General features: G+C 46.4%; 1 protein-coding gene across 1 annotated transcript in view; it reads right to left on the bottom strand.

The window, feature by feature from the left end:
• Positions 1-7,626: 7,626 nt before the first annotated feature.
• Positions 7,627-14,152, bottom strand: part of PHALS_05302 (mitochondrial carrier family) — a gene marked incomplete at both ends in the record, with an annotated part of 6,995 nt that continues 469 nt past the window's right edge. The window contains 2 exons of the mRNA XM_024722855.1: positions 7,627-7,733; positions 7,811-14,152. The exon at positions 7,811-14,152 is cut by the window's right edge and continues 469 nt beyond it. Coding sequence (XP_024573890.1) covers positions 7,627-7,733; positions 7,811-14,152 — 6,449 coding nt within the window. The remainder of the gene's footprint in view (positions 7,734-7,810) is intronic.

The following is a 14,152-nucleotide window of genomic DNA, read 5'->3' on the forward strand; positions in this document are numbered from 1 at the left end:
TAGACCAGGGTAAACACGCACTTTGCGTCGTCTGGTGTCACCCTCACTTTCCGCTCCTTTGGAGATCCGATGTTATCTACAACATCCGACGAAGAGCTGCTATCCCCGCAGTCTTCTTCCAGTGGATAACGTGCCACTCCACCACGCATCTGAAGGGCCGAGCCCAAGATGCCTCGGACTCTGTCCGACAACGCCATCAATGGCATGCAGCGACTGCTTCGCAACGAGAGCAGTGCTTAGTTGGTTTACGTGCTATTCCACGTTCAGCCCACGAGCCACGCTTGGGACTCTTGTTAAAAACACTTTTGGTGTTTAACAACTCGGATATTCAATATCCAGCACATTGACCGCCCCGGTCCAGTGCCCGCGCCAATAGCGTTTCTACTTCCTAGCAGAGGTGGGTTCATTACTCATTGATGCTCTACCTAGAGATGTGCATGTAGCGCCCTAGGTCTTCGACCTCCAATCGATCCATGGCTCATAGTGTTCCAACCATGTCATACAAAGGATAAGGTCATACCTTAAATCCAAATCTAAGACTAAACAGCGTTCCACGCTATCGAAGTAACAAAACTAGACATCCAGGTTTACAGAGACTCTCGGCTCAGTAAGACAAGTCCCCGTCGCTAAGCAAGCAGTAACGGTGTCAGTCAACCGCGCTTTCATTGCCTCAGCATACAGCTCACAGAGTTGTACGTCTTCTCCCGACCGAGATGACCCTTGAGTTGGGTGTGGTGGACCTCATAGATGACATAGATGATACGATATTTTAATTATTGTGAGGAACAACAATTCGTGGCGTATCCTTCAAATCAGTGCTATAATACAGAAATCCGTTATTCAACAAATACAGGTGTAACCGTGCGCGCAATCGCGTCGACAATTTCTTGTCCGAGTTTTCAAAATCCTTGCTCCCGTGAGCCTGTAGCAGCGCGCAACATATACCATCAGAAGTTTTGGTCAACAGTCGTTAGGGTGCTAAGCACCAAGTTAGCCGTCAACAGCGGACCATCCACAGACCGATAGTCAAACTGAGCGCGTGAATCACGTCGTTGAAGGCGATTTTCGTAGCGTCTGCGCTGATTCGTCGAAGCGCTGGAGCACCATACTGCCACTCGTAGAGTTTGCTCTGAATAATGTAATGCATTCATCTACTGGCTACTCGCGATCTACTTGAACGGGATCATCAATTCTCCCGTCCTATGACGCCGCTATCCCATGGCTCAGGGCTTGGCGGGGTAGAATAGCCAAGCGGCTAGCTGATGTCAGCCCCTTCACTGTGCGTGAAAATTTGATGAGTTCCTGTCTACCAGACTCAGTTCCTACGACACGTTCGCGATGCGATGAATGAAAGCCAATACATACAAAAAGAATATGCAAACGGAAGGAGCAGAAGAAATGTTGAGAGTTTGAGGTCGGAGACCTGGTTTTATCAAATGCTAAAAACCATCCTACACATGCATCTCTGCTGTCTTTAAGACAACGCTCCGTTCACGGTTAATTTGACCTTTCAAGGCCGTGGCCAAACGAGGTCTCGCGTATACGCTCGACATTCCGAGAAGGATTCGCACGCACCCGGTTTTTTATGTGAGCTTGCTCAAGCCGTACCGGGATTCGGCGCAAACGAATGCGGAAGCGTTGGCGCCGGGGCGGTGCCCAAAATCGCTCGGCCACCCAGAAGCTGAACCGGCAACCGGTTCTGAGCACGGAGTGCAACATTTTCCGCGTCTAACGGCGCCAGGTGCTCCACCGTCGCACAAAAGTCACGTATTCGTTTGCTCGACGGCTAGGAATCGCTCCAACAGAGCACGATAAATTCAACGTGAGGCAGTCGATACACAAAGTGACCAGGCCCTCGACGTCTTCCGCACAGCGATAGGCGATCTCGAAGCGATGCTCGGCAGATTGCCGATGACAAAGGACCTTATCTTCCAGCGCTCGAAGATCATCTCGAGTCACCGGACGGCGATCAAGTCGTCATCGCCCGCCGCCGACTCTTCTCGATGAGAATGGTGACGCTCACCACCGCGTAGAACGCCGTGTGGATCGACGTCGTCGACGAGGTTTAACCCAATATATTGTGCAGTGGCGGGGATACCCAAACTCCGAGAACTCATGGGAATTTGAGGTGCCACTTCGGCAAGACTGCCAGACGTCGTGGACGCTTCTGGTCAGAACGATCATGACGCTCCGCGTCGTCGTACACCCCGCTTTTCTCGGCAGTATCCCGGAAAGCCGAAGGACCGTAAGCTGAGCTCAAGCTATGGCCCTGAGCTGCTGTAGTCGTAGACTCACCCACGTGAGAAACCACACGAGGGCGACAACATGCAGGAAATCGGCGTTGCGCTTTGAGTTTGGCAAATTTAATCGAAGATGGCGTTCTACGCGCACGCCTACCTTCTTGTGGCTCCACTGTAAGTGAGGCAGCGAGAAAAGTTTCCGGTGCTGCTGCACCCACCACTCAAAGAGCTCCCCATCATCTGCAGCGGTTTCGCCGGGGACGAGCACCATAGAAATAAACCGCATTGCAGGTACAGGAGCGCCTCCTCTTTGAGATCGAAGTTGAGCGCGGTACCTATCCATTTAGATTTCTTGGGGTACCAAGAAGCGAGCTCGGAAAGCTTTCCGCTGGTCAAGCTCAGCTTGTGTAGTGGCCGGGGGCCCGGATACGTTGTCGTCTAACAATCACTCGATCGTTAGACGACAACATTTAGAATTTAATAATCTTTTTTGCCACTTAAACGATGAACTTCACTACTCCGCAATGCGGGATCGGTGAACGGTACCGCTGACACACCAGTACCGGTACATTGCGACAAAGATGGGCCATTTTATTTATCTTCAGGCCATGACCCTTTTACTCAGGACTAATTGTCGCCCTTCAGCTCAATCGGCTCTGGCACGGGAGGTGTCGCTTTCAGCATCCAACGGCCTCTACCCAGAAGACAGCAGCTCACATCTGCTCTTTATATGTCCGCAAGAAAAACAATTTTGGGGGCACAACATACATTTGCCCTTCCCGCCATAAGAGAGATACACTCTGGGCATCGCGACGTACAATCATCCGTCACCGTCTCATGCTGAGACCAGATTCTTTCTTTTAATTTTTGCGCAAGGAGCTCAGCAATATAATTGCTATCAATCTCGCACATCCTATGTCCTGCCCGAAAATATCGCAGGTTTGTGGCCACACAGAAATGTTTTTGCTTCGTGGTGTAGGTAACATCATGACTCGCCGATGCTTCATCAGGAAGAAAATGCGTGGCACCTCGCTTATTATAACCCCCAATTTAATTATGGCATGTGGCGTTCCAGTCACGCCATGTTTAGAATGAGTTCGCATCTAGAGACTAGACAACGTTCCACGCTGTCAAAATCTTCAAATTACATGTAAAGGATTAGCATAACCTTCGACTTTGTTACTAGTGTCTTCATCAAAAATTGCATCCTTTGATATCTACAATGGTTCCGTACTGTTAGCCCGTTTTTGATGCGCGTCGACGATCACCCGTCGGGAGCGCCTCACTTACAGATGATTGCATGTAAGTGGCCGTTCTGATGCTATCTCGTCGCTATGAGATCGCAAGGGCGCCGCGAGGTTGGAGAAAGGTCAAATCCATGGCCATCTCACGTTTCCTCATCCAGAGCGAAATGATTTTTCAGTTTTGGCCCTTGAAGGTCAGAACGCTCAACATTAGAAATTTGTCGGTAGAAGTTATCAGGTGTGTCTCATCAGCGCATTTTTGAAGCTAGTGAGCGCATCCAGACAAGCGATTACCGCTTTCGGTATTTTGAAAGCCATTTTTCAATATGATCGGGTTTTGATTACTCCAAACTTTTGAGACTTTTCTATAACTTGGGGGTTAAGTAATCAAATGTTTAATGTTTTATCTTCACCGAGGAGACACTTTGGACGCGGGTTTGACCCTGAATGCAACGGGATTTCCGGCACTTTGCACAGGATTTTGACACTTGAAGTGTGCACAGATGTGCTTCAACCATATACCCGAGACCCTCTTAAGCAACCAGCGCTGTATCGGGGTTACGCGTACCCTAATATGAAGGGGTAGGTCACACAAGATGGTGTAATCATACAAGGGTGTGAGTTACACAAGACGGTGTAATCACACAATGGTGTTGCTACACCTTAACAATAAGTCAGTACGTGGCTGGACTGCCAGTGGTTATGCATTTCAATTAGGTTTACTATTTTGATTAGAAAAACCTATAGATTTAGGTATAGGCGGCTTTGCCGCATTATATCCAAGAAATTCAGCTCACGTTTCGAACGGAAGAGCTTATCTGCCTTGGGCTAAGGTTGTGGTTACTCTTGGAGTAGGCGGATTGGGATCCGCTACACTCGCGCTGGTACTAAGTATAGAACAAAGGTCGCCGACGTTAGCTAAGAGTCCTCTATGCGAAAGAGCTACGGCTGCCCCGCTGCAAGCGCTAGTAAGTTGCTCTGCTATTTCGGGAGCTCATATATTCTAAATTGACAAAACAAGCGCTTTACTACCTACCGAGTCCCGGTTACACCAAGTAATGTGAACTTTGTACGATCCAAACAGCATTGGTTGTCAGTAAACAAGGTTCCCAATTCTTGCCCCGATCCATTTGTTCTACACCTAAGGTATTGTAGCCTCGTGCCCACTCCAAAAGCGCTCATATTATCTGAAAGAGGCAAGGTCATATCCCGCAAAAGCTTCACAGAGAGAACGAGGTAAAAATCAACGTTCATGCTGTCAAAGTTTACAAACTTCACTTCAAACTCCAACATAACCTTCGACATGTTAACCAGTGTCCCTGTCGCAAGATGCACGGATATTATTATCGCATTTAGCACCTTCAACATCCCCGCTTACTATCTATTGAGATCGACAGCCGCGCGTCGTACGTAATTAGACGGCGCTCCTGAGTCAATGCAGACGTTTTGCAGCCGAAGATGTTGGCCTTGATATCCAACAACCCTAAGCTGCGACCCCTTCCTCCCACAGAGAAACACGCACGTTTGAGAGCTCGGTTCAATTGACAATGATCCATAAGATACAATAGAACACATCACTTTCAAGGTAGGCACCCTGCACCAAATGGGACTTGACGTGCTTCCAAAACGGGTTTGTCGTCCACATTTGTGTAACAGCCCAACTTTGTATCTCATTGATGTGAACGCAGATATAAGATCTGCGGGTCCGCCAAGCCTCTTAGCAGCTAACACATGTCCGTTTTCCTTCTCAGTTTGGCTGTAATTTATTTCCTCAGGCGGATTTGAATATCTTCTACTATCGGTACCTTAATCTACCCTCGCATCACGAAAATTGTATCTGCGTTTAATGCGATGCCCACCCCTTTGGCGAAGGGGAAGATGAACGAAGAAGGTCTCGGTGCTGACCGCATCTGTTTGGTGATCTCCTTGTAATTAATTACCACTAGAACCTCTGGGACCGTCAGACGCCATTGCGGCAACGAGAGTTTTCGAGGATTGGGTAAAGCCCGCTATTTTTCGCCTCCCTGTCGGGTAGAAATGAACCGCGAACGCGCTCAATAACCCTGGTTTGACAGTTTGGATATCCACGACAACTGTCAGCTCTAAGTCTACAACGGTGCGAGACTTCTCGGTCTAAGGCATCACACAATGTGGCTATCATTGCACACGGAAGTCTAACCGGCATACTAACAAAGTGCGACGAGTGGTTGCTCCATTTGCAGTAAAAATAAGTTCATGACTTTCTCAACTTTCCTTGCTCAAAAAAAGGTGTTCTTCGTCCCATTCCTCAAGGGCAGAACGCCCAATATAAGCGGCCTCACGGCTGGAGCCATCGCCGTACTGGATGTATATCATCAGCGCGATCTCAAAGCTAATGGGCTTGTCACTGGAGATGATCAGATTTTATAATGGAGAGATCTATACGGTGAATTGTCAGCCGCACATCAAGAAATAGATACTGTTCTGATAGAAGTGATAGTAATATATGTTATGTTTCTGAGAAATATCGATTCTAAATCATTGTGTACTTTTGAGATAGCAGACCTAACTTGATACCTAGTTACAGTAGAAGCTTTTGCTCCCACTGCTGATAGAAGTACGCGAGCCCAAAAGGCGGACTTTGGAGGTCAAATTTCTTATGTGCAAAGTGCTTGGCAACCCCGTTGCACCCTCTCCCACCCACAGAGATTTTTCACACCACGACGGACCAAATGGTGCACACAGTGCATATAATCAATGTACATACTGTAGAGTTGTTTTTGTTTGTCCAGTGGCGAGGGATTCTGCCTAGCAGGAGAACCAATAGAGCATATTATGATGGAGTTAAATTTAAGGTCGAAAGTTGCTACGTAGTGTTGGTTATACCTACTCGACCCTGCCTGACTATTGCTTCAATTTGCTGGAGTAGTCTATATTATTTTTTCTTGTAGCAATGTTCGGCTTTTTATTGAAAATTATTGAGTTTACTTATCATTAATTTCGAAGAGATTATGAAGGAGTTCCATTTGGATATTAAAACTCAGAGGTGCGCTCAAAAGTGCAAAATACACAACACAATTATGCAGGACTACTACTCAATTCGTGGGACTTAAAGGTTACATTTTATACAATTTATATTGCGCAAAAAATCGGTCTTTTGTTAGAAGTCGACGATATGATTGCAAAAATAAGTAGACCGAATCGTTATCAAGTTAATGCCTAACACAAGTACCTTGTAAAAGCCATGCGTAACAATACATTCATGTCGGAGACGTTCAACATAACACATATATCCGCTCGATCAAAATCCGACCCACTCATCAATTATGCGTCTCAAAGCGAAAAGCATCAATGAAACCAATTTCGTGTATTGACACTGTTGTGTGCTGCAGTTTTACAATCTCAAGTGCTGTCTTGTCCCTAAACTTGACCATAAAACTGTTGACAGCTCGGAAAATCCTGCTCGCGTTCACCACCAATCCTTATTTTTTTTTGGAAATGTGACTTCTACCTGCTGAAGCGTTATCGGTTTTTTTTTAAACACTTCAAGTCTCCTCCTAAGTAATACTTTTTCGAAACACAGATGACACGCATTGTATCCACCTCGTGGTTTGGTACCGAATAGTATTCTCAATTCGACACGCCTGAACGCAAGAGAAATATTTGCTTTATCCAGGCTGTGAGCACGATCGAGGCGACTGACGGCTTGGTGAATGAACGCAATCAGATAGATGCTCAGATAGGCTTCAACATGTACAAGACCGTCTCGAAAGACAGCAAAAAAGCTGTACGCACTCACTTTTGAGATAAGTTCTGTAGTTTTTCCAAATCAGTGCAAAGCGCAATTGTAAAACACTCAAGGGCACTGCTCGGTTGGGACTTCATCGAAAAAGGAGAAATGTCATTGCGTGCCGATCTGTTCCCCGATATGGCGGCGGTAAAGATGATATATATTTGTCTAAGACGCGGCCAGTGTGCACCAATTTTGATGTTGCGGGATATCCATTTGACGAGAATAAAAGCACAAAAGCACGAGACGAGACGAAACTTTACGGACTTAAAGATTAATGCTGGAAAATCTTCTTGGTTTCCAATGCCATGGCGCTGCACCTTTTGCGTCTGTGAAGAGAAAATTTGTCATCTTCGACTACTTCTATATCGTACTACGATAGTCGTGTTGTCTGTAAGCACTTCATGCACTTGTACGCTCTCGCACCAGCAGGCAGGCTCAACAGCGTGTTACAATTTTCGCACCGCATCATTTCTTGTGCTATACACCAAAGAGCTAAAGCATTAGCATTCTAGCGAAAACCAAAAACCAATATTAGTTATAAACGACAAACTTACTTGTAGCCGTGGATAACTTTGAGACTCCGTGACACGACGGGCACTTTACTGCCGGTGCACCATTCTTTACGATCAAATGCTTTCCACAGTGACCACAACTTACGACCTTCGTATCCCGCACATCAATGCCGGACAAAGACGACAATGACGTATCCTTTGCCAAACTTATTCCTGATTCCACTGAGCGCACTGATGACGTTGACGCTCGTTTCTTTTCAGTACCAAACGCTGGCATAATAATCATACTTGTTGGTTTAACGGACGCAAGTTGAAGGCAGTGAGGACAGACAATCTCCGCGGGACTGAGATCAAAGGGGAGTTCGAACAGTGTATCGCAATTGGCACAAACAAAATTCTCTTCTAAAGAGATCTTAGACACTGTTTCAGTGATGCTGCCGTTCTCCTTTATGTCAGTCAAAAGTGTGTCGTGGTTTGCTGAGGAGCCATCGGAAACAACTGCGAGTGTCTTATGACATTGCATACACGGTATCACGCATAAATTGGCTGAAAGTGGAGTAATAGCCACTTGACTGCAGTGGAAACAACGCGTCGCGCAATTAATTTGGTCACTATTGTGGTCTTGGAGTAAGCTGGTCGTTGATGCTTGAAGCATTGGCATCGGCTCCTGATCCTGACTCATTTGCTCCAGTGCGGCCTCCTCTCCCAGCAGTAGCAACACATTCAGAGCATTTTTACGCCAACGACGCCATTTGCCATCGTGGGCAACAGCCACCAGTATTTCTACAAGCTTTTGATAATCGACGTGTTTGTACAGTGACGTGCGAAATTTCAAGGATGTCGAGAATCGCCGTAATAATGTGAATAGGACCGACATATCTAAGTCATCTCCACAAGACTCGAAATTATATAGCACATAGAATACTCCAGTGACAAGCCACGAGCTGCGCGCAGGCTCCTCTTCCTTACGCACCAGAAGTCTAGTCGAAATTGAGGCAAGCTCAAGCAATTTCAATACACACTCCATCGAGTACTTAGGAGCCTTTATAGAGCGGAGGAGTTGCTCTTTTAACAAAGTCACAAGCTTCATTTGATCATCATCAGTGAACACAGGCACTGCGCTATCGCTGAATAACAAACTCTTTAATCCTTCGCAGGCCGCCAGAAAGAGATCAACGGACTCATGGCCAGCTTCAAATGTCTGAAGTGTTTGAAAGTACACTTTTAATGTATTTTCACCTAGCTCTTTCGTGTCTCTTGATTCTTGTAGCGCTTCTTCTGCAGACACAAGAGCAGCCTCCAGAAACGGGAGGCCGGAAGTAAATACAAAACAAAACTTAGCATGAAGCTCTGGCACCACGACTGTTTCGCCTGAAAATATAGACGGAAGCCAAACCATGATAGCCACAATGTACTTCAGTAGGCTGGTTTCTCTAAGAACTCGCTCACGGTGGATACCACTACGGGCAAGTAAATATATCAAAAGACAGATTCCGCACGAAACTTCCATGTTAATATTTCGTCCATCCAAGTTTGGCCCGAGCAGTATTGTAGGATCTAAGTTTTGGTTCTCACTCAGATCTCCACACATCGTTTTGAAGCCTTTTGCCAAGCTCGGTAGAAAACTTTCCGTCTCCATAAGAGCAGCCTTGCCGCGAGAGCCACACTCCACAATAGAGTTAAATGTTTCCAACATGTCAGCCACGCGCTCAGGACTCTGCTCAACATCACCTTCTTCCTTCTGCCTCGCTACCGTTTCCAATAAAATCTCGATACCATTACAAGCAACGAGTCGAGGAACTTCAAGAACGCAAAGCTTTCGCAGCAGCCGGCGCGTCTGAATAATCAACGCACTTGCCGGTTGTATCTTATTCTTTCGACGATGAAGCATAGCCACAAGCTTTTCGATCGCATCCTGGTGCACAAGTGTCGAGCGAAAAGTACTGGTAGAAGCTAAAACGGCCAAGAATTCAATAATCACACGTAAAAATCTTTCCTTTTGCTCCTTCTCGTCAGCATCTTCCAACGCCAACTCCATCTCCTTTTCTATGTCTTCCTGCAGCTCCAGTAAGTAAGTAATCACCTCCTCAATGATCTCTACGCAGTCGATCGGCAGCATGTCAACATCTATCACATTCAGAAGATCTTGCAATAACTTGCAGCGCTTCCAAAGTCCTTCTGGGTTGGTCTTGATATCGACATCAAGCAGCTGATGTCCTACCTCTAGCAAAAACGCGGTCTCACGCTGAATTGACGGGGCTTGAAGCTGGTCATAAAATTTTCGAAGGATATGTGGATCTGTCACACCGTCGTGTAAGATTCGTACGGCATTTTCTTGGTGACGTTCTGTTCCTTTTTGAATCCAATAAACTAGTGACTCGGCTCCATCAACAGCAATCTTTTCCATTTGCTGTTCGTTAAAAGTCTGGCCATTTTTAAGCAAAAGAGTGAGAGCAAGCACACCCACCACGGATGTTCGCGGATCAGACTCTACGAAAAAATCGATTAGCATGGACACCAACGTACTCTTTTCCTCTTGTGTCAAACCCGATCCATCATTATTGAGAGTATGGGTGTGGGTAAAGACAATGTCAATGAGTTTGCGGGCTGCAGTAACTTTCACCGACGGTTGGCGGGCTCCAACGACCACACGAAAAACAAGCCGCACGTTCGCACTCTCGATCAAATCGAGCCACATTGGGCAAGTAGCAAAGTCCGACTCGACTAGGTTAAGCACGATCTTTTCAGCAGTTTCAGCGACAACAGCAGCTGGTGAAAGAATATTTTTGAGAATTGAATGGGGTAAAGCTGCACGGTGGTCGTATAGGGTCTTGCGAAACTCTAATGGATCGCTAGACAACTGAATTAAAATTCGTCCGAGATTTTGAGCGATCAGTTGATGCCAAGGCGACGAGTCTTTGTAGTTATAGGTCGTAGATTCGTACGCAGTCACTAAGACCTCTAGTGCCGGACCAGCCTCTAAAATGAGCATCCGAATGCGACGTGAATGTGCCAGCAGCTCCAATAGCTCCAGTGCTCGAGTTATGACGTACTTTCGGCCTTCCTCATATGTGTCATCCATCATTTGATCAGTATAGCACTCTGTTGTCCCCAAGCTTTCATGTACTGCATAGAACCGAAGTAGCTCAAGCAAGGAAGCATGGATATTAGCGCTGATAAAAAGATCAATGATCACTTCAGTTGTCAACGCCACCCCACTATGATTGTCGATGCCGTTAAGCTCGTTTGTGTCTTTGACAAGCTCAATTAAGATATCGATGCCATCATTTCGCACCAAGTTTTCGCTTTCTTCATTTACCTTTAACTTTGACTGCATAATCCCATTCATCAGAGTAAGTAAGAATCTTGATCCAATTGTTGTTGACTTGACCGCATATAATGCAACAAACAAGTCTCTCCAATCAGCATGCATAATAAGAAGACGTATGATGCGAACACAAGTTACTAAAAGGCGAGGTTGGGCCACGCTGAATTCCGTCACAAGCGTCACGAGGCTTGTCACTTGGTCCTCGCCAATCGCACTAATCCTTGAAGGCGCTATCTTCAGTGCCAAGTACAAAAGCTGCAACAAAGACTTGTTGAGCTGCGATGCTACCGAGCTGAGCTCATCTGCAGGTACGTCCATCCATCGACGTAATCCTTTCCAAAAAGCACGAATCATCTTGTGACCGAGCATTTGATCAATAAACTCCTCATTCCCGTGAAAACCACAAATAAGGCACTTAATTGAGTTGTAACGCATTTCCTTCTCACCTGAAGAGCATGCAATGGTCATCAAATCAGAAAAGTACGCCGCACTAACGACACGTTCCTGTAGTTCCCGCACCATAGTTCCCAATTCCACCGTCGAGGGTTCATCTAACGGCTCAAGCACAGCACTAATTGATTTAACTCCACTTAAAAGTGCTAGCATTTCCAAAGTCGCGCCTTGTAAAGCGTCGTCTTGTCGACATGCCATTGCAAAGAGCGTGTCAAGTACATCAGCAGAGAAAAATCTCTTATTTTCAACAAGTGCTCGAAAGTAAAGGAGAGCAAAAAGTCGATTTTCGTCAGGTGGCGTCTGCAACAAACGATGGATCTTTTCCAATACATGTTCATCGTACAGTTCATCATATATGCTAGGATTGAATTTGGACAGATTCATCAACGTCTGTGCACACAATGGAATTAATCGGGTTTTGTGGGAAAGTAAGAAAACAGATAGAGTAGGAACACAATTGTGTGCGCAAATGTAGTCAACGTAAACCTCGGATTCCGCACTATAGCTCTTGATGATTCCCAGTAAATTTTGTTGGAAGTTTATTTCACCCACAATCTGTTGGTCACCGACAACGCACGCATTGAAGTTCTTGAGTACCGCATCAAATATCTGCAAGTCATAAATCAGTCTGAGCACCTGCTCGTGCTCATCTTCGATGTTTCCACCTTGGTCTGAATCATTTTCTGCCTGCTTGGGTCTTGTCAAGCAGAGGCCACACAGAATCTCTGAAGCAATCGTGTTCATCTCATCATTTTCCAGCATCCACAAACATTCCTTAAGAAACGCCTGATCCTTCCCAACGATTGAAATCAGCGTCGGCTCCTGAGATACTTTAATGAGTATTTGCGACGACAGTAAGCGAATGACACGATTTCCTTTCAGCAAGACTGTCACAAACAAATGGATACTCTCTGCAGGGATCTGTTGTACGCTGCGTTGAATACGCGAAGCTCCAAAGTCTGCATATTGAATACACTCACAAATGGTGCTCAAAATTGCCTCAAGCGCAATTTCGTGTGACTCGTCACGGCTATCCTCATTGCCACTGCTATAAAGTGTGCTACCCCTACGCAACTGTATAAAACTTTCCAGCAGAGTACACAGCAGCGGCACAACTTTATTTTGAGTCATTTCAATAATGTTTTCTGCATTCTTTTGCACAAAGTGTCTCAAGCAACGCGCAGCTTCCACGCGCACTTCCAGTGATGAATCCACAGAGAGTAAGTCAAGCAGATAACCACCCCCACCTGCATTACGCAGAGCATTCTGACACGTTGAAGACTGGCAAATGTGGTGCATGAGACGGAGAGCCATGCGCTGGACTTCTGGTCGAACAAAGCGGCCAATTTCTTGATCGTTCACTCTACTCCCTAAAATCTTTATTAAATGAGCACACGCGCCTGATTTCGCGAAAGCTTCACCAGCAGAAAGTTCGTTACCGGCACTGTTTTCAAGATCGATGAGATTTGCTAGCATTTCTAAAGCAGCCTGCTGCAAAGGTTCAACCTCCGTATCAATTAATTGGCAGAAGGATGCCACGCCTCCAGCTGCATCCACATCATTCAGCTGTGCGATGCGATGGATTCCGAGGTTCCCGTCCGTCTCGGGACGTCCAGTGGACAATGCCATCGCAAGTTGCATAAGCTGTTCCACCCGGTCATCAACCGTGAGCGAGGAATCTTCTAAGTTGTGACGAAGCCCAACAATGCTGAAATAGTCGCCTGCTTGTACATTTCGAAAGCATCGCGTACACACCGGCTGTTCTTTTTTGTAAGAAGGATCTTCAATCGGTAGCTTCACCTTGTTTGTCGTACAGTCGGCACAGTAGACGTTGCCACAAAGACGACAATGATGACGACGTCTAAACGTAGTGAACCGGACACCACACTGCTGACAGCCTGGCGCATCCTCGTCACTCACAAAAATCGGTGCAAAGTAGCGTTGCAGCACCATCTGACCGTCATCGGTGTGTACACTGCTGGCACTAACCCCCGACAATTTTGACTGCAGCTTCGATTGGCTACCCATACTAAGACGATCTTCACTCAAGTTCAAAGGTGATAATACATTTTCCTCAATCTGAGAGTCTTCAGACAGCGTCTCTTCTTTACAATTCGTGTTAGATAACTGCGTCGCGACCTGTTCATGCTCTGACTTCTCCTTTTGTCCGCTCGAGCGTTGCAACAGGTCATCCGAAAGGTCGGCAAACCACTCGTCTATGTCGTCTTGCACAGCTGGTGCTGTCGTACTTTGCTTGACGGCTGTGTCGGCCAGATTGGATTCATCTCGGCACGTTTCAATAGTGCTGATTCCAATTGTTTGGTCACTAGTGTTTTTTATAGCGCCAGATGATGATACAGATCTAACTGAAATATGAGTTTCGCTACTTTTGCCGCTACGGGCGAATTCGTTGCTCGCTACGCCCGAATGGGAGCCAGTGCTGCCGTCGGATGGACGTTGCGGATTCTCATTCGTGAGCGAACTTTCTCTGTCGTCAACAATAAAAATATTACTTCTTGAGGTGAGTTGCGACGACGCTACCGACTGGCCGCGCGTTCGGCGTCGAGCAGCGGCTACACGCGGGTCCATCCACGTGGTGGTCC

The sequence above is a fragment of the Plasmopara halstedii genome (genome assembly GCF_900000015.1).
Source record: "Plasmopara halstedii genome assembly, contig: Scaffold_289, whole genome shotgun sequence".
NCBI lineage: Eukaryota > Oomycota > Peronosporomycetes > Peronosporales > Peronosporaceae > Plasmopara > Plasmopara halstedii.